The sequence below is a fragment of the Myotis nattereri genome, assembly GCF_964212035.1.
Source record: "Myotis nattereri genome assembly, chromosome: 2".
NCBI lineage: Eukaryota > Metazoa > Chordata > Mammalia > Chiroptera > Vespertilionidae > Myotis > Myotis nattereri.
In genome coordinates this window covers 116,154,733-116,176,014 of record NC_138076.1, presented here as the reverse complement: position 1 = coordinate 116,176,014, position 21,282 = coordinate 116,154,733, and the positions used below count along the sequence as shown (strand labels likewise).

Below are 21,282 nucleotides of genomic sequence, written 5' to 3'. Positions count from 1 at the left end.
TACATGTCATGTGGCTATATTGCAAATTATTACTTACTTATACTATGCATAGGCTTTAGAGGCTATTCTACATATTAGTTGATAAAGCAATTTTGTGCCGTCTGTTAATGGAGAAATCAAGTCATAGTCAAATATTTTATTTCATTATTGTTTCTACTTTTAGATATAAAATCTTCATCTAGAAATCCTAAAGCCATGCAGAAAAACCACAAAAGAAAAAGTCCACAAAAAAGACAACTGTTCGTTATGCAATTAATATAGGGAATTGATTCTTGATTTCTCACTTGGGAGTTTAGTGACTTTTCTAAAACTTTTATTTATTTTATTTTTAAAATACATTTTTATTGACTTCAGAGAGAAAGGAAGAGGGAGAAATAGAAACATCAATGATGAGAGAGAACCATTGATGGGCTGCCTCCTGAACGGCCTACACTGGGGATTGAGCTCACAACCTGGGCATGTGCCCTGGCCAGGAATCGAACCAAGACCTCCTGGTTCATAGGTTGATGATCAACCAGTGAGCCATGCTGGCTAGGGCAATACATCTTTTTTGTGAAGTGAACGTAGCAGTTGGTGATGACCTATTGGACTTGCTGAAGCAAATGTATATCTCTGGCACTGAATTTCTAACCATCTAATGAAGACTGTGACAAAAATACCAATAATACTTCAAATTCAACATTTCTAAACCTGAATTCATTATGTTTTACATCTAAACCTTCTCTTCTTCCCGCATTTACAATTTCGCTTAACACACTGCCATTCATCCAGTCCCACCATCTAGAAATTTCAGAACTACCTCCTCAAGCTCTCCCTATACCTACAGCCAACCAGTTACTGGGTTCAGTTCTGATTATATCACTTCTTTTAATGTCTTCCTTTCCATTTCTGTAAGTGACTTTTAAATGAACTTTTAATTGTACAATAATACATGAGTACATTCTCCTTATAAAAATTTTAAACCCTAGGTTTTCAAATGTATCAAGTGTTTTCAATATAAAGAAGTACATAAGATTTTCTTAAACTTCAAAAAATGGTTTTTCTATACATAGTTATGTTCTCCTTTTCATTCTGAATGTTATTTGTGTTTTCCCTTTTTCCATAACTATTTCTTTATGTTTAACATGCTTAGTGGTGTATTTGAATGTTTTATTAGTGTACAGTGTAAACTAGAGCCAGACTGCTGTATTCAAATCCTAAGTCTGATGTGAACCGTGTTACCTTGAATTAATGACTTCACCTCTCTGTACCTTTACTTGTTGCTAAAGAGGTAATGCTAGAACCCACCTCATAAGATTGACATGAGAATTACATGAGTTATTATAGGTAATATATTAGTAGAGTGTGTGGTAAACATTCAAAAATGTTAGCTATTATATTAGTAGTAGTAGTAGTAGCATTAGTTCAAAACACAACTTTTGGTTTTTCTAACCACCTATTATTTTGTTTTTAATGCTGTTCTCAGTTTTAATTAATTCTGTCTTTATTAATTCCCTCCTTCTGCTTTGTTTATTCTCTTCTTTCTTTTCCTCCTCCTCATTCTTCATGTTTTTGTTAGCTTCTTCCATTGAAAATACAGCCATTTATTTTAACTCCTTTTTTATTTTCTAATAAATGAATTTAAGTTAAAATTTTAGCTAACTCCCACAAGTTTAAATATGCAGTGTCCATTTTTATTTCTTTTTCCTCTTTCTCCTTTTCTCCTCCTCCTTTTTAATCAAAGACTTGATTTATAATTTCTAATATATGCCTTTGGGGCTTTTTGGGTTGCTATTGGTAATTTCTCATTTCACTGCACTGAGTTTAGTGGCCTGTCTGATAATAATTTTATTTATTTTAAAGTTCTTTTTCTTAAGTGGATTTACTAGTTCTTGCCATTTTGTTTTTCCTATATCTATTAGTCTCTTTGTTCTTTCTCCCTCAGTTTTTGGGTTGATCAGGTTTTCTATGGTCCTTGATTTCCTCCACATTGGACCTGAGGCTATACAGTAGATTTCTATTTTACCAGTGGTTATATTGTCATTTTTCACACCCATTTTATTCTTACATATATTTAACAGTGTGGCTGCTCCCAGTGCACAACTTCTGCAGAATCCCGTTAGACCTCTTCCTACCCTTTTATGAAAGCACTTTTCCTTGTTCTTTCAAAGCACCTTCTGTTGTGGGTTTTCCCTCTTCAATTCAATCTTAACTGCTTGCATTGTCTCAGGGATTTTCCACAGTCTCTGGTCCACAAGGATCTCCTTGTTTTAAACACAATTATGCCTCACTTCTTTTAAAGTATACATTTGCGTATTTCTTGTCATCTATGAGGGCTGATATGAGAGAAGAGATGATGTGAGTTCAAGCCCCACAGCCACTGCCCTAGTTTGCTCCCTCATTTGTACTCACTCACCTACTGTTGCACTCACCTCTTTATTTTTTATTTTTTAAATATATTTCTATTGATATCAGAGAGGAAAGGAAGAGGGAGAGAGAATCATTGATTGGCTGTCTCCTGCATGCCCCACACCGGGAATCAAGCCCACAACCCAGGCATGTGCCCTGACAGGAAATTGAACCGTGACCTCCTGGTTCACAGGCCAACATTCAATCACTGAGACATACTGGCCGGGCACCTCTTTATTTTTATTATGTTGTGTGTTGTTGTTGTTGTTTTTAATTTTAGAGAGAGAGGAAGGGAGAGGGAGGGAGAAAAAGATTGATGTGAGTGAGAAATATCAACCAGCTGCCTCCCTCATGCATCAAACCCACAACCTTTTGGTGCATGGGACGACATTCAGCCAACTGAGCCACACTGGCCAGGGCTGCACTCACCTCTTAACTGATATACTTACTCTCACTCTTTTGCCTTTGTTTTTCCTAATTTACTTTTATGATTCCTTTCTTTCCTCCTGGAAATATTATGCTAGCAGCTGGATATACAACGGTGAACAGCACAGACGTGGCCTCAACCCACATTTGTTCATTTATTTATTGACAGCTATTGTCTCCTGTCTAGGGAACTCAAAGAGGAGGTGATACAAAGATGAGCAGCACCAGCCTTGTCCTCATACACCAAGTCCAGGGATGAGAAAGACAGGCCCACAACACAAAGTCATCATATAATATGATTTGCATCTCATATAGAAAGTGTTATAGAGCCCTAGCCGGTTTGGCTCAGTGGATAGAGCGTCAGCCTGAAGACTGAAGGATTCCAGGTTCAATTCTGGTCAAGGGCATGTACCTTGGTTGCGGGCACATCCCCAGTAGGGGGTATGCAGGAGGCAGCTGATTGATGTTTCTCTCTCATCGATGTTTCTCTCTATCTCTCTCCCTTCCTCTCTGTAAAAAAATCAATAAAAAAAATATATATTTTAAAAAGTGTTATAGAGTCTGAAAGAAGGAGCCTGAAAATTGACTAGAGAAGTTAGGGGAATCTTTGTAGAGAAGAGAATATTTGATCTGGCTCACTTTTTATATTAATTGAGGAATAATTCACTATAATACTATATTAGTTTCAGGCATACAACAAAGTGATTCAAAATTTGTCTATATTGCAAAATGATCATCACATAATTCTAATTAACATCTGTCACCATACGTAGTGATCTGGGTCTTTAAGACAAATATTGAAGCATGTTTGTCAGCTCTAAAATCTTGAATGGTTCACCGCTCTTTAAATAACGCTTTAGTAGGTTATTCAATGATCTCCCCGCCCTAACTCTACACTATTGGGGTTGGGTTATATCTAAAAGTATTAGCCTACATTTTTTCTATGCGTTTCCCTCCCTTTTCACTTGTTCTCTGAGTGCACTTTCTTTCCCTATCCATGATAAAGCAGAAACAGAGATTCTACAAAAACCATTCACATGCGTTCCAGAAGAGGTGACCCCAAGCAAAGTATACTGGCCAGGTCTGTTTTCCCATTCAAGAGAATGGACGTGATTGTGCCTCGTTGTGAAAAGATGGAGTGGTAGCAGAGGAGGGACAGAGTTTGCTCACAGGGGGCAGAGCTGCCTGATATGGTTGTGCAGATCACACCTTGCTCCAAGGTGCCCAGCCAAGTGAGCAAGTGGGGACTGAAACCCATATGTGCTCTGCTCTCCAGGAGTCTAGACTGGATACACCAGCCAGGAGTCAGGGGCTTCTTTTGGTGATTCATCTCACCCATAGGGGGCGCCTTTTCCTAATTTACCTAAAGAAGCTACTGCTTGTTACCAGAGGTTCGGATATTGGTAAGAAAACAACTTTTCATCACAGAGGGTCAGGGAGAGAGCTGAAGAAATTGGGGGGAAAGTTGGAGCACTGTCCTTGAGCACGGATACCCTCAGCTGAAGCATCATCTATAGCAAGGGTGGGGAACCTTTCTCCTGCCAAGGGCCATTTGGGTATTTATAACATCATTCGAGGGCCATACAAAATTATCAACTTAAAAATTAGCCTGCTATATTGGTCAAACATTTAATATACTCATCCTAATGCCTTAGCAGGGCCAGACCAAATTATTTGGGGGGCCTTATATGGCCCGAGGGCCGGGTGTTCCCCACCCCTGTCTATGGAAAGCTTGCTATTCCATTCCTGATGCCCCCTGAACAGAAGGAAGGGGATCTGGACATCCTGTGTGTGTGTGGGGGGGGGGGGCATGAAAGGAGAACCACACACCAAGACCAAGGTGATCCTGACCAAAGCCAAGGGGTTCTTCATTAGCAGTGGCCCCTCCCACCTGGTTATACTCACCTTCACTGTCTTGTTTCCTCCATTTCCCCCCACTCACCCTATAATGTAGTCACAACCATTTATTTCCCATTCTAATTTCTCAACTTTGACCCTTTATATTACTCATCTAGCATGGTGCACACTACTAACCCTCCATTCCCCATTAGCCAAAATACTACATTCTTCACAGCACAGCTCAAAACCCAGCTCTGTAAGCCTGCACTGAACTTCCCAACAAGTAAAAATCACTCAACCCCTTTTCTTTACTCCAACAGCTCATTTCTTGTTTCTCTCTACAACTCTCCTTTCAACTTATTTCATGGTTTCATTAACTGCTTACAGGTAATCTGTTCAGTAGCTATAGTTCCTTGGGGGCTTTCTATCGCTCACAACCCTTTTGACCTAATTTCCTGACAATAACTTCATTTCTATACACGATTTTTAAAAAATCATAGCAGGAGGAGAGAACACTCACTATCTACATAGGCCTCTAGAGAGACCACAGAATTGAAAATGGACTCTTAATAATTTCAAAACAGGACAGATAATGCATTTAAAGAATCAGATTCATATTTAACTAACATTTATTAACTACTAAGTGCCTGCTATGTGTTAAGACTTTTCACATATGTCATCTTTTAAAAAAAAAAGTTTTAAAAATATTTTTATTGATTTCAGAGAGAAAGGGAGAGGGAGAGATAGAGAGAATCATTGATCGGCAGCCCCCTGCACATGCCCCTACTGGGAATCAAGCCTGAACCTGGGTGTGTGCCCTGACCAGGAATCAAACAGTGACCTCCTGGTTCATAGGTCAATGCTCAACCACTGAGCCACACTGGCCAGGCACATATGTCTTCTTAATTACTCCTTAAAATTATGTGAAGTAAGGTTTATTAATCCCATACTTCAGATAAGGAAACAGACCCCAGAAAAAGCTAAGTGACTTAAGTCATATAAGAAGCAAATTATGGAGCCAAGATTTGAACCTAGGTATGGGGAGTTCAAGGTGAATCTTTTGTTCACTTCACCTAGGGGATGGCTCCTTTTGCTACACCAGGTGGTGCTGACGAGGCAAAGAATCATCAAAGTAATTCCATGTTCCCAAAGTTCAAGGATCATTTAGCTTAGCAACCCATTCTTCATGTGAGAAAACGAAGGCCCAGAGAAATAAAGTGATTTGCTATAAATCACACAACCCTTAGGGAGCAGAGTAGTAGAGCTGGTACCAGACACTCACAGCTTCAGGTCAATGTTCTTTCCACTCTACTATGTTAGGTGATTGCACTGTACAAGGCTCCATGTTGAATCAGGAAAGGAAGGCCAGGGATTACATTTTATTTAGTTGTCTAGTCCTCTGCACTGGACACTTAAAAGCATTTAATTCCTTAATCAAATGGCTGACATTTTCAGAAAAAACTCCCCCCCCCCCCAAAAATATCCCTTATTAACAAGTATGTCTCACCCATACTACCTTTTTCTTTTTTTAATTAAATTTAATTTTTTGTAAAACTTTTCAATTACAGTTTATATTAGATTCAAGTGTATCACTCCACACAGCTTTTAAAGGGCAACCACGACAACTTGGGGTGAGGAAGGCAACGTGGTGCCGTGGGTTCTGAGGAAACCGGCAGCGAGTGTTCTCATTGCCCTTTTATATAAAGTCCCACTTGAGAAAGTGCCGTGCTGCCACATACCGCTTCCTCCGCGTCTGCCAGCTGGCATCCCAAACATGAAGTCAGATTAGAGAAGGACGGCCGTTTCCTGGAGTCGAAAGCCCAGCAGGATTGCATTATAAAGTATCTGTAAAAGAAACAGAACAAGGAGCAAGCTGAGGAAATCTGAATGCAGAAAAGGGGATAATTTTTTACGTAATGAAGTACCACTGACGGCCAGGGAGCTGCGTGTTTGTGGCATGTCTGTTTTGTGGCAAGTACTTGACTGGATTTTGAACTCATATCAGAAAGGACAAATTTGATGATGGACAGAAATGCATTTTAAAAAATATGATGTGGACCAGAAGTCAGGAGATGGAGTCTTATCACTCAGGATCCCTCAAGCAAAGGAATTGAAACCCAGAAGTGAGAGTACCTTAGGGCAGGAAAGGTTCGGTTTTATTCAGAAACCCCCCAAACACAACGGGGGAGTTTTCTTTTCTAAAGAGGAATCACATGAGGTTTGCTTTAAGGAGTTTTACTTTTCTTGTTATGAACTGGGAACTAGACAGACTAAGCATTTCTAATTACAGCCACTTCACAGTCTGTGTGAACTTACATTTCTTCTGTAGCATAAAATGGCTGGTCCATTTTAAATCCACTCTGAATGAGTTTATAGAAGTTTGCATCAACTGGAATGCCAGGGTAAGGGTTGACACCTAAGGGAAACATTGGGGATTAGAAACATTTATTCATTCTTCATTTCATTCCTTTCCTTTCCTTTCCTTTCCTTTCCTTTTCTTTCTTTCTTTCTTTTTCTTTCTTTCTTTCCTTCTTTCTCTTTCTTTCTTTCTTTCTTTCTTTCTTTCTTTCTTTCTTCTTCCTTCCTTCCTTCCTTCCTTCCTTCCTTCCTTCCTTCCTTCCTTCCTTCCTTCCTTCCTTCTTCCTTTCCTTTCCTTTCTTTCCTTTCCCTTTCTTTCTTTCTTTCTCTTTCTTTCTTTCTTTCTTTCTTTCTTTCTTTCTTTCTTTCTTTCTTTCTTTCTTTCTCTCTTTTTTTGTTGTTGTTGTTAATCCTCACCCAAGGATATTTTTCCATTGATTTTTTTAGAGAGAATGGAAGGGAGGGGGAGAGACAGAAACATCCATGTGAAAGCGACACATTGATCAGTTGCCTCCTGTACGGACCCCTGCAACCAAGGTATGCATCGTTGATGGGAATCAAACCCATGACCCTTCAGTCCATGGGCTGACGCTCTATCCATTGAGCCAAACCAGCTAGGGCTCATTCTTCATTTCTTTATGCATTCATTCAATTAACAAATGTATGGAGAGCTCCCATGAGCCAGAGGCTGAATTGTGCTGGGCTGCTACTGGGCCAAGTCACAGTTCCAGCTGTCAAGCAGGTAATGGGCTGAAGACAGAACTATTAACCCCAGTAAATAAAACACCAAGTGGCATGTGCTGCAACAGAAGTAAGACTTGGGAGCTCTGGGCGCGTTCCAGGTGGCATTTCATCCGCTCTTTGACTTAGGAGCTGAGGAGGGCACAGAAAGACAGACTGTCCAGAAGCCCAGTGCCCAGAGAGGGCAGCAAACTGCAAAACTTACCAAGCGAGAATATCTCCCAGAGTAATATTCCGTATGACCAGACATCACTCTTAATTGTGTAGATCCCTTCAAACAAGCTTTCAGGAGCCATCCACTTCACAGGCAGGCGGGCCTGTATAAAATCCAAGAGATCAATGGTGAGTTTTCCATGGACAAATACTTCTTGTCTCTCGTGAGCTAGAAGATAAATTTGATCTTCCTCAGGCCACTCTTAATGCTTTAATGAGAAAATCATATTCCTCATGGGCAGTGTTTCATTTCAAATTAGCATTCTAACATAGTAGCCTTAAGAAAAACCCCGCCTGTATTTCTTTAAAACTTATCTCGAACAAAAACGTGTGCTTGCAATTGAAAAGCTTAACAGTAGATACTTTCCATTAAGGCAGTGGTTCTCAACCTGTGGGTCGCGACCCCTTTGGGGGTCGAACGACCCTTTCACAGGGGTCGCCTAAGACCATCGGAAAACACATATATAATTACATATTGTTTTTTGTGATTAATCACTGTTTTAATTATGTTCAATTTGTAACAATGAAATTGGGGGTCACCACAACATGAGGAACTGTATTAAAGGGTCGCGGCATTAGGAAGGTTGAGAACCACTGCATTAAGGGGTAGCCAGTCAGTTCCCTGGAAGTGAATGGATACTAATGAATCAGTGCATTATTTTGTTAAAGCATTTCTTGGAAGAATTTCCGTGAAAATGCTCTCCACAAGAATGTGGTGAAGGAAGCATATGTCATCACTTCCAGAAATGACAGCAGGCTGGCTTCTGTGGCTTTAATAATTTCCAGTAGCATGGAACGGAGGTTTTAAATGAGCACAGCCTCAGATTAGAATCAAGACGGGGACGAAGAGCATTGTGTAATAGTTTTTCTTCATGGGTTAGGGAAACCTTCGCGGTGCACATTTATTCTGTCAAGTAAAATCAAAACTCAAGATAGAAACCCTATCTTAAATCCTCCATAAATTGATGAACTGATAGAACCAAGCAGGTTAGCCTGGCTAATTTGATCAACTGAATGAATTACTTGGAGTTGCAAATTGTTTCAGCTTCTTACAGAAGAGACCACCAACTAGTAGGGTAGAAACTTCTATAAACCCATTCAGAGTGGATTTAAAATGGACCAGCCATTTTGTGCTACAGAAGAAATGTAAGCCGTAGGTGAGCACTCATCAGATTTGTGACTTCAGCTACAATGAGGCACAGATCTAACATCAGCTCAGGTGATCATTTGAGTCTAGTGGAGAGATAGTTGAATTTGATTTTTAGCATTTATTGGATGTTTGCCCTGGACAGGAGCTTTCATGAGGATTTTACTGGTTCATTCCCACAACGATGCTGAGATCAGTGTACATTCCCCATGGGAGGCACTGCACCATCCATCCTGGCTATCCAGAGCCTCAGGCTCAGGCCCTTCACACTCTGATCTTTGGGCTGCGTAGTCACGGGCTAGTTACGTGTCTGTGATACAGTTTCCTCACCCACAAACGGGTACTTTCGACCTAACTGAGTTAATATATGTAAAGCCCCCAGAACGGCACTTAGCACACGGTAAGCATGACACCGGCATTTGTTACTATTTTACAAGGAGGGACAATAAAGCAGCTAGAAACCCCAAAAATGAAGAGCCCCAGTGAAGAAGAACAGGGGCTTGAATCCAGGTGTAATTCCTAACAATCATACTCTTTCAACTACTCAGTGTTTTCATCTAGTATTTCTAATACTTTTCTTATAAATAACACACCTGTCCTCAGTTTTTTAAACAAGTAGATTTAGTCATAGTCTAGGTTTCCCTGTGTAATAGTAATAGGATGGAAAGTATTCATTAACTAATACTTAACTTACATATTGTGCCTTATAGAAATTTATATTTAATATTTGATTTACATTAAGTACTTTATTGTAACTATTAGTTATTCCCATCATTGGAAACGTAACTCAACAGTCACTTTATAGTTAAGGGAACTGAAATAAATGCAAGTAATGAGATTTGTTGTTCAGTGTGGCTTGCACTCAAAGGTCCCTAACTGACCTATTCTGACAAGCCCCAGGATAGATGTGTTGCTGTTTTGCTCCAACTTTATTACAGATGAAATATTCCCTGAAGCTGCAGAAAATTTGTTCAGCATAAGAAAGCAAACTGCTCTAAGGACACATTTGGATATTAATCAACACTGCAGTGAGTGTACATGTTCACCATGACAATGACAAAACACAAAATAACGGAAGAAAAACGTGTAAGAAAAGCAGTCTCACGTTGCCCCTGATAACGTAGTTGGAATCACTCATAATATCTCGAGCCAATCCAAAATCGCATATCTTCACCACTTTCCCACGGGTCACCAGCACATTCCTGGCTGCCAGGTCTCTGTGGACACACTGTAAGGAATGACATGGGAGTTATCTGCCATGGTGCCGTCTCACAGCGGCAACCTTTCTTCTGGCTTTGAGTTCAGCAGGAGTCACAGATGAAAGCATGCATAGTTCACGCGGTGTCTTATCTTTGCTGGGTCATGAGCAGTCACCATGAAGTGTAACCAAGTCAGCTGGTGAACCCAGGGCCCGAATCTCCAGCTACTGTGGCTGCAGACATTGTGCTGCTTATGGAACATTCTCAGAGGCCAGAGGGGATGGGTTCTTAGAAAGGAGATCAAACGTAGTCGATGTCGTATCTTGCTATAAATAAGAGACACAACGCAGCCCTCTGCTGAGCTCCCAAAGGGATTTTCAGAGCTGTCTTCCAGCACTCTTATTGCAGTGATGGAGAAACAATCACTTTTCTGACTGGAAATGGCTTTGGCAATAAAATGGAGTAACCTCAAAGAAAACATTCGGAAAAGAATACTAAAAATAAGCTTGGGAAGGTTGACTGTAGTGGAATTAGAAAAAAAAAATCCCTGAATTAAAATATGATATAACTTTAATCCAAATGCTTTGTCAAGAAAATTAAGAAGGAAAATTTTTAAAGGAACAGGGCACTAGTAGCAAAGGTCCAAAGGTCTGTCTGCAATAACTTAAAAAATAAAAGCAAAAGCCATAAAGACTCAAATTCCTGTAGCTCTCCTTCCTTCCTACCCAGTTTTCTGGGAGTGCTGTCCACTTGCAGGCTCCATTTACATTTCACCCACTTCCCCACCAAACCCCTGCAGCCCACCTCCCACCTCCTACCTCCCACCTCCCAATGGTCTGCCCAGGCTGCTCTAGCTAAGCCCAGAGATGACCTGCACAGCGCCAATCCAGCCGAGAGTTGATCTGACCTCCCCGGGAATGTGGTACTGCTGTCGGGCCCTCCTCCAGGGCCTTCCTTCTGTGAGCTCTGCAGGTCACTCACCCGTTTCCTTCCCACTGCTCCGGTGGTTCCACATTCTCCCCTGAGCCACTTCGTCCAAACCCAGGGATGCAACCACCAGCCCCCAGATCTCTAGTTCCAACCCAAACAGTTCCCTTGAGCTCTAGAGAGGCATAGCCAAGTGTCTACTTTTTTGCCCAAAGAATCTCACATTCAACATGTTTAAACCCACAATCTTTCTCAACAAACTCCCTCTGATTCCATATTCTGACCTCATCCCATGTTCCCTGCTGGTCTTCATTCAGAAAAGCTTTTCTGCACCGCCTTCCCTCCCTCAGGCCTGACTGTGCCTGTCCCTGGCCTGTGTTCCCAGGTTTTACTAGAACACAGTATTCATCATGCTCCAACATAAGCACTGATTTGCCTGACTCCTGGTCTCTCTCACCCCTAACAGTGATGAGCTCTGATTTTATCTCAGCACTTAGCAGAGTGCTTAGCACTAGCCAGTGCTCAAGCAATGTTTGAGGGTGTCACAGAGAGTGGAGAGGGACAAAGACAGGAGACAGTGCCATCGTGGTTCAGGGGAAGGCCTACAGGGAAAATGAGGGAAGAGGGCCTAAGATACTGAATATTCTTCAAAACATTCTTACTACAAGCCCAGAGGGGAAAAGCAGTGCTCCTTGACTTCCAGTTGTGAGCAGTTTGAGTATTTACTTAATTACAGACAGCCAACCAGGCCAGACGATCCAGGTGGATAACCCTCCAGCATCTACAAAGATCCCTGTGAAAGCTGTCGACGTGCAGGTGAACTACACAGATAACAAAACTCGGACAAAGGGAATCCAACAGCAGGAAGGAAGATGAAGAGAAGAATGTACCTCAGAGATGAAGGGCAAGAAAATACGGTGCGAAAGTAATTTTTAAAAACTATTGAGCAAGGATGTCCAAATTTGGAAAAGCAGAGAAAAGAAGGTAATAAGTACTTTTAATATCCCCGAGGGGGGAAAAATCTTTGCACTTCTAATTGAGGTTGTGCTAAATACAGGGTGGGCAAAAGTAGGTCTACAGTTGTGAGTACTTATAACACATAGTTAATGAGGCTATTGTAATAATCATAACCTGCATGTCGCTTCACATATGAACAACTGTAAACCTACTTTTGCCCACCCCTATATACAGATTAATTTGGAGAAAATTGACTTTCCCTTTAAACATTAATTGTCTCCTATGAATATAGCAGAACTAATTTATCTGGAGTTTGTTTTTTGCCCTTTAGTAAAGTTTCACAGGTTTCTTTCATATAAAGACTAGAGGCCTGGTGCACGACATTCGTGCACTTGGGGGGGGGGGTCCCTCAACCCGCCTGCACCCTCTTGCAGTCCAGGAGCCCTCAGAGGATGTCCGACTGCCATGGAGGCAAGAGAGGCTCTGGCCACCACCGCTGCGCTTGCCAGCTGTGAGCCCGGGTTCTGGCTGAGCAGCGCTCTCTCTGTGGAATTGGGCTGAAACTGGCTCTCCAAATCCCGAGGGGTCCTGGATTGTGAGAGGGCACAGGCCAGGCCGAGGAACCCCTCCAGTGCACGATTGGGGCCAGGGAGAAATGCGGGAGGTTGGCCAGCTGGGGAGGAACTGCAGGAGGACTCCAGGGCGTGTCCAGCCCATCTCACTCGGTCCTGACTGGCCAGAGCCCAGCAGCAAGCTAACCTACCAGTTGGAGCATCTGCCCTCTGGTGGTCATTGCACATCATAGTGACTGGTCAACTGGTGGACTGTCTGCCCCCTGGTGGTCAATGCGTCATAGTGACTGATTGACCAGTCAACTGTCTGCCTCCTGGTGGTCAGTGCATGTCATAGCAAGCGGTTGAGTAGCCTTAGCATATCATTAGCATATTACACTTTGATTGGTTGAATGGCCAAACCGTGGACCGGACACTTAGCATATTAGGCTTTTATTACATAGGATGTTTCTTATGTTTATCTTAAGATGTTTTATAGGTTGCCGAAACCGGTTTGGCTCAGTGGATGGAGCTTCCGCCTGTGGACTGAAAGGTCCCAGGTTCGATTCCGGTCAAGGGCATGTACCTGGGTTGCGGGCACATCCCCAGTAGGAGATGTGCAGGAGGCAGCTGATCGATGTTTCTCTCTCGTCGATGTTTCTAACTCTCTATCTCTCTCCCTTTCTCTCTGTAAAAAATCAATAAAATATATTTAAAAAAAAAAAAGATGTTTTATAGGTTTAGTTGCTATTATGAATAGAATTTTTTCTAGTCTTCCAAGCTATTGGTTTATTTCATGTTACTCTTTTTAAAAATTGAGATGTAACTGACATGTAACATTGTATTAGAGACTTTTTTTTTAAAGGAAAAATATAGATGAAATTATTCTCTCCAAACTCAGGGAGAAAGAGGAGAAAGGAGTCAAAGGGAGGAAAGTGGAGGAGAGAGGGAGGAAGAAAATAAAAGGCTCAAAAAAAAAAAAGAGGAAAAAAGTTTGGGAAATAAAGAGAAGATAATGGAAGGCAAGCAAATGAGGACAGAAAGTAGCTGAAGAAATGGCTTAAATCTGCTTGTAGGCAGGAGACACTTGAATTGTCAGGGAACAGCAGGCTTGAAAGGCAGTTATAGAAAGATCACAAAATTGAGGTAGAGGCCATGGTTGGAGGCAGGCTCCAGGGCCTTCTCCTCATAGCCCTGAAGGATCATGGGTTAGTAGCGAAGGAGGTAGTAGGTAGGTCTCCAGGGCTGCTGCCCATAGCAGGATGCTGCGAAATGGACAAAGGCACCCAGGGTGGCTGGCTTAGAGAGCAGGGAACTCTGTGTTTGAGCCTCTCACCCCCTGGGTCAAGGGCCCATGTGTAAGGCACGGCCTGACAACCTGAAGTGTGTAAGAAAGGACCAACACTGCTACACCTTGTTGTGAGGAGGGATTCCTGAGGACTTCCTGTCTGGACATGTCAGGGTAGCCTGGGAGAGTTATAATAACCATTATCTAAGAAGGGCTCCTGAGCCTTTGTACTATAACTAGTGGCCTGGTGCATGAATTCGTGCACATTGAAAGGAAAGTAATTAGAAGAAATATTTTAATATCACTATTCGCCCTTTCTCTATAATAGAAGTGTCAACCAAATTCATGATCGACAATGATAAATGGAAACACACATATGCAACTGGCACCAGCGAGAGCTTTATATGTATCGCACATGCACGAGTCAACTTAACCTTTTATAGATATAGAATAAACTTGTTTAATTAGACTTGCTTTCTAATGTGGCTAAACTTTTTCCAGCCCAGTGAAGCACCCCAACTTCCCTTTCAGGAAACTGTCAGCGACACAGCAGTAAATATCAACATGAAGCAGATTATTATTGTAGATCATGCAGGGAGAACAAAGGGTTTGACTATATTCTGCACAGTGAGAAAACCTGAAGTCATTTTCGAGGTACACCATTTCTTACTTCTTTTCAGTTAGGTCAAGTTTCTAAGCTTTCTAAATCTCCATTTTCTGGATAATAAAAAGAAAATAGGATTCCACCAAGTCTCCTATATACCTACTCCAGGACTTCTGTGAGGATCAAATGAGATGAGGCATGGGAAAACGCTTCACAGACATTTGGTTAAAGTGTAAATGTTTCCACCTGGCTATAAAGCAAGTTATAGAAGAAACTGGGCAGAAGAAACTGCAAGGAGGTTAGTAGCTAGGGAGAGGAAGCTGGGTATTGATATGTGATATCATTACTCAGTGCCCACAACCACCATTTCTGGGCTGGGCTGGGCTGGGTTGGGCTGTGGGCTGCATTTTGTGCCATGGGGTCTCGGCAGCATTGGCTGTGATTTGGTGGGCTGTCACTATGGGGTGGTGGCGGGGCCTGTGTCCCACTTGGGGGAAGCCAAGCGTTGCTTTGTCAGTACCAGGTCCGCGGTGCCGTTTCTCTGTAAATGGCAAATGCACGTCAAGGCAGCTTCTGCGTTGAGTGTCTGCCCCCTGATGGTCAGTGCACATCATAGCGACTGGTCAGATGGTGGGAGGGACACTTAGCATATTAGCCTTTTATATATATAGATTAGCCAAGAGCCAGATAACATTCTAGATGATTTCAACAGGTGACAAGACTAAGGGATAAAAGTTAAACAAGAAAAAAAAGTACATCTTTTTCAAAATTATCTTTTGTTATTGTTAATTTCTTCTTTAACAAGCTTACCGACTTGAATTCCAGAAATTCCATTCCTTTGGCAACTTGATAAGCAAAACAAAGAAGATCTTCAAATGTAAGTACATTCAGGTCCTCTTCTTCCTCCAACCTTTTTTGGTTTTCATACTCAACTTCATCTGTAAAATAGAACCGGTCCTCATTTCTGCCAAAACTCTAAGAAGTTGCCTTAGTAAATCTCTATGAGGAGGTTATTAAGGCCACAGTTAGGTGAGGTGCCAAGACTAGCAAGGCAGCCCATTTTAGGAGCCATATTGTATACTTAATGTTTTCCATTTGATCCTTTTAATAGTCTGATGAGGGAAGTATCATTTGGCCCATTTTACAAATGAGAAAATTGTGACTTGGATGGTTAAATAAATTATCCAAAGTCATCCAGCCAGAAAATAAAGGAACCAGAGATTAACCCAACTCTGCCTGACTCCAGAACTCAGCATCTTTTCCACTTACCAGGTAATGGCATGACTCTAATTAATTTATGTCTTTAAAAAGAATAATCTGACCAAATAAATAGCTCCCAGTGTTTATTAGTTAAATATTGACATAAAATTCACAATACATAAACTGTTTTTTAACTACTTTTAAAGCAAATATACATTCATAGAGCCTGTAGATAACAGTAGCAATGTAAAATATGCTTTTGCATCTACACATTTTTTAAAAAAAGATAACAGAACTCATTTATCCATTTCTATTTTTAAGTGCTACTAATCAGAATAAAATATTACCTTTGGGTTGAAAGGAATTCCCATTGAACCCTGAGATATGGTCTGTGTCCTGGTGTATGTGAACTTCTTGTGAACCAGGCATACTATTTAAAAAAATTGTTATTTCATTATTTATGTTCTTCCGAGTAGACACTTTTTAAAAATACAATTCATCAAAGAAATTAATTCTAATTATAAACGGGCTTTTAAATTAAAAGCACAGCATCAACTTGTCCACTTTTTATGGAATTAAAAACATCTGTGTAATTGAGCCGGTCTAACTGGGGGAAGAGTGGGTTTGGTATCATGGAGTCACAGTTCAAAGATGACTTCACTCAATCCTTACCACAAGTCTACAAGCTGGCGTCAAAGTCACATTTTATAAAAGAACACTTAGGTTTTCCCTTGCCGGTGTTGCTCAGTGTATAGGTCGTGGGTTTGATTCCCAGTCGGGGTCGTGTGCAGGAGGCAACCAGTCAATGTGTCTCGCTCACCTCCCCCCCTCCCCCACCCCCGCCTCTCCTTCCAACTCCCCTCCCTCTTTTCCTTCCTCCTTCCCTCCCCACCACTCTCTCTGAAAAGCATTGGAAAAAGTATCCTCAGGTGAGGATTAACCAAAAAAACTTAACCTTGGTGAGATGAAGATGATTTGCTGAATCATGGAGCTAGTAAAGAGTGCGCCTGCACCTTAGGCTCCCTCTCCCTGTGACAGCTCAAGTAACACAGATCTTCTTCAGGGAACGTTACAATTTCTACCATCCTCCTTTTTTCCAGGTGACCTTTGCAACGCTTGTTTCCTTTTCTTGTGAAATTAATAAATAGTAATAATGCAGATCTCTTTTATGGTATATAGAACTCTTCACTGAGGAACTTTCTATGTATTATATACAGACAATGATTCAATTTATTCCAGCATACAAGTTTACCCCAACTTATAGTTTCCATATCTTTGAAAATGGCTTAAAGTGTTCAGGCCACAAATATTCCAAAAGTAACTGTTTCAGTGCATTTCATAACCTAGTGACAGACTGAATCAAAGGCACTGAGTTCACCAGCCTTGGTTGTTACTAACCAGGGACTGCTGGTCACACACATCTGACTCAGTAGGACCAACTCTGTTCTAGAATGCGGGTGACATGAGAATTGTCTCAGTTTTAGAATATGATCTGAGAAGTGAGTATAAAAGGGAGGACTCGTGTGACCGGCATAAATCGGTAAAGGGTTAAAGACGTACGCGGGGATCTCTGTGGGGCCTTACAGCTTTTGACGCTGGGTTGTCTCAGACCTTAGAAAGCCAAAGGCCTGCACCGAAACATCTGCTAAGAAAACAAAGCTTGATCTCAAAAGCACCCTCCAAAAGTCCCCCAGTAATGTTAAAAGCCTCTGACAAATGTGCCCTTCGGACAATGGAGAGCTTTCACATACGCAGGGAAGTAGGAAAGCACTGTGGATCCAGGAATGATTCCACCACAATGCCTGTGAACTCATTCAGAGAACGGTGTTATGGAGCTACGATGTTCAAGCAATCAGCAAGACATTTCCAAGAATAAGGGCAAGCATCCCACAACACTTCTGCAGCCCTCGTCCATGCACTCCAAAACAAGGACTGTGCCAGTGCCGGGAGTCAGGATTCCCACGGGTGGAGGAATACGCAACGCAGAGCACTGAGACAAATGTTACCACAGCTTTACTCTGTCCCCATCACATTATGTCAGTGGACCTAGCTTATTTTTTTAAATCCAATTTATGAGGTTAGAGCTCTTTTGTGCAATACTCCCCCGGGACCTCTTCAAACATGCCCAGGACTTTGGAAATGTGTTCATTCTTTTACCAATACTTACAAGTTAACCAGAGGGCAAGGAGGATTGAATAACTCACCGTTCCCAAAACTAAATATGTGTATCAGGTGTGATTTAGGCACAGGTGGACAGAGACTGGCTCAGCTACAGTGGCTGTAATGAAGGAAAGGCTCCATTGTTTCAAATCAACAGGGAAACTCTATCAAAGATAAGTGACTTTTCTAGGTCTTAGGACCCACAGACTCCACAATGCTGGAGTGTGGCCTGTAGAAGCCAGCTGAGTCTGTGTGTGTGTGTGTGTGTGTGTGTGGGGGGGGGGGGGGGGGGAGGAGGGGAAGGTGTTTAACCATCATACTTTGTATGCGTCCTAGAATGCATAACCAGGAAACCTTGACCTATTCTCTTACCTGGAATTTGGATGTGACTGGAAAGGGGGGTAAAAACTGAAATTGTGTTCCTTGAAAATCTCCGTCCATGTTCTGTGAAATTTTTCTCTTTTACTTCTTAGATAGTTGAGAAGATCACCATAGCAACAATATTCAAAAATCAAGTAAACTGGCCCTGAAATAGTGACAGTTTTAATTGTAGGTAGACAAACACCCAGGAATTTTTCCAAATGTCTGTGTAGCAGGGAACATATTATACTCTGTGAGAGCTCACTTCTCCCCTGATTTTGGGAGAGTACAACTTTTTCTGAGCCTATCTCTTCTTATACTTTATTTTTATTTTTTTTAATATATTTTATTGATTCTTTACAGAGAGGAAGGGAGAGAGAGATAGAGAGTTAGAAACATCGATGGGAGAGAAACATCGATCAACTGCCTCCTGCACATCTCCCACTGGGGATGTGCCCGCAATCGAGGTACATGCCCTTGACCGGAATCGAACCCGGGACCCTTCAGTCCGCAGGCCGACGCTCTATCCACTGAGCCAAACCGGTTTCGGCTCTTCTTATACTTTAAAATCAATTTCAGCTTTCACTCAAACTCCTTTGTAAAATAGTGCCTTCTTGCCTTCCACTTGGGGCCTTGTACATGCAGCCTCACCAATAACCACCGTCCACCTAGATTCTCCAGTTTGCAATTGCAAATATGTCCGCTGCATGATGAGCACTTGGTAAATATACTAGTATGCTGAATGATGGTTTTCCTGAAGAGGGGAACTATCTCTAATCCTCTCCGAGTTCCATTTCGCTCTTCTTTTTGACCCAGTCCCATGCCAGCTGTCCCAGAAAAAATGACCCTGGGACACATGGTTTGGGTATTGCTAGGCAGAAGTGAAAGAATCAGGAGTGCGTGTTCCACTGAATTCTAGGAAAATAAAGTTTGAAATCCCATCTTGGCTGTGCTTCTTTGAAGCAACCCACTGGGGCAGTGGCCAAGCTCGGCAGTCCTTCACAGCGGGAGAAAAGGTAGAGGGAGAACCCACAGAATGTACCTGCGGTGTGGTGAGTGTTTTTAAGTGGGTTAGAATCTTGGGGCATATCTCAAGAATGAGAGGCATCCTCTACTGACCCATCTGCTTACTCATGTCTCACTCCACCTGGGTTTGAGGACCTCCCTGTGACTGAGAAAAGAGGAAACATGAGAAGGAATTTCCTCTTTGTCCTCAGGCTAACCTGTGTTTGATTAGGAGTTTTGAGGGGAAATTGATTACCTGACTGTGTGCACGCCCCCAGCAGATTCACAATATTTTCGTGGTTCCCCAGCTGAGTCATCATTTTGAGTTCAGACATGAGAGCTTCTCTTTCAGAGCTGTCTGCTTTCTCTGCCAATGGAAGAACATCAACGTAAAACAGGAATTTTAGGTCATTTAATAAGTTAAAACTCTCCTCAGTTCAGAGTAGATTTGCATAAAAATTTTTAAAATATGTAAACTACTACATAAATTTTGAATAATCCCTGTGTTTTACGACAAGTTCAAAAATTACAATAACTTCAAAGTTGAATTTAATAATGTGCCTTTCTATTGGATGTTCCTCTACCAAAATAAAAATCCTTAATACTGACTCTCAAAAATCAAAATAAAACAAAATAATAATAAATAGCTTTTCCTTCACAGAAGTTAATACATATGCTGAAGGGAAAAACTTTGCTTTTTTTTTGCCTCCTAAATTTGTTGAATTCATAGAGAAACAACCTAGGAATGTCAGCGAAGGTGGTTGGCTCTAGTTGTTGGCACCCAGGTCTACAACCTTAAATTTGTAAGTGGACCCAATATTGAGAAGGTCAAAAGGACCAATTCCCACTAACCAAATTCTCAAGAGACTCATCCTATCTAATAAAAGAGAAACATGGTAATTAGCCATACATCTGCTACCCTTCCCATTGGCTAATCAGGGCAATATGCAAATTAACTGCCAGCCAAGATGGTGGCCGGCAGCCAGGCAGCTTGAAGCTAACATGAGGCTTGCTTGCTTCAGTGACGGAGGACTCCAACGTTCCCCGCCTGCCTTGCAGGCCTCTGAGCCTGCAGTTTGAAACATTGTTACAAATATAGAAGCTAAGCAAAACCCCAGAAACCTGCTTTCAGCCAGCCGGAATCTCAGAGCTGGAGTTGATACAGTGTTTTAATTGTAGAACCCAAACAAACCAGATACCTGCTTTCAGCAGCAGAGGCCTCAGAGCTGGAGCCAGAGCTAAAGCTGGCCCAGAATAAAAAAAGAAAAAAGAAAAAAAGGAGCAGTTGGGAGCTTCAGTCATCCGCCAGCCTGAAAACAGCGCTCAGCCCCTCACCCAGACTGGCCAGGCACCCCAGTGGAGACCCCCACCCTGAAGGGTGTGTGACCAGCTGCAAACAGCCATCATCCCCTCACCCAGGCTGGCCAGGCACCCCAGTGGGGACCCCCACCCTGATCCAGGACACCCTTCAGGGCAAACCAGCTGGCCCCCACCCATGCACCAGGCCTCTATTCTATATAGTAAAAGGGTAATATGCCTCCCAGCACCAGGATCAGTGGAGCCGCGATGCCTCCCGCCACCGGGATCAGCGTGACAGGGGGCAGCGCCCAAACCCCCTGATCACCCTGCGGCTCTGTGTGTGACAGGGGGCAGGGCCACAACCTCCCTATCCTCCCTGCTCTGTTCGTGACAGGGGAAGGTGCCCCAAGCCCCTGATCAGCCCTGCTCTGTGTGTGACAGGGGAAGGCGCCCCCCCCCCCCCCACACACACACACACGGGCCCTGCTCTGTGTGTGACGGGGTAGAACCATAACCTCCCCATCGGCCCTGCCCTGAGTGTGACAGGGTGCGGCACCTCAACCCCCTGATCCGCCCTGCTCTGTGTGTGACAGGGGGTGGTGCCCCAACTCCCCTATCGG

The 21,282-nt window shown here is 42.4% G+C and overlaps 1 protein-coding gene across 1 annotated transcript in view; it reads right to left on the bottom strand.

Moving 5' to 3' along the window:
• FLT3 (fms related receptor tyrosine kinase 3) overlaps window positions 1–21,282 on the bottom strand; it is an 82,279-nt gene that overhangs the window by 594 nt on the left and 60,403 nt on the right. Inside the window, exons 16-23 of the mRNA XM_081083621.1 lie at window positions 19,620–19,730; window positions 18,371–18,524; window positions 16,186–16,268; window positions 15,449–15,576; window positions 10,218–10,340; window positions 7,958–8,069; window positions 6,970–7,069; window positions 6,393–6,498 (exon numbers count right to left, since the gene is read on the bottom strand). Coding sequence (XP_080939747.1) covers window positions 6,393–6,498; window positions 6,970–7,069; window positions 7,958–8,069; window positions 10,218–10,340; window positions 15,449–15,576; window positions 16,186–16,268; window positions 18,371–18,524; window positions 19,620–19,730 — 917 coding nt within the window. The remainder of the gene's footprint in view (window positions 1–6,392; window positions 6,499–6,969; window positions 7,070–7,957; window positions 8,070–10,217; window positions 10,341–15,448; window positions 15,577–16,185; window positions 16,269–18,370; window positions 18,525–19,619; window positions 19,731–21,282) is intronic.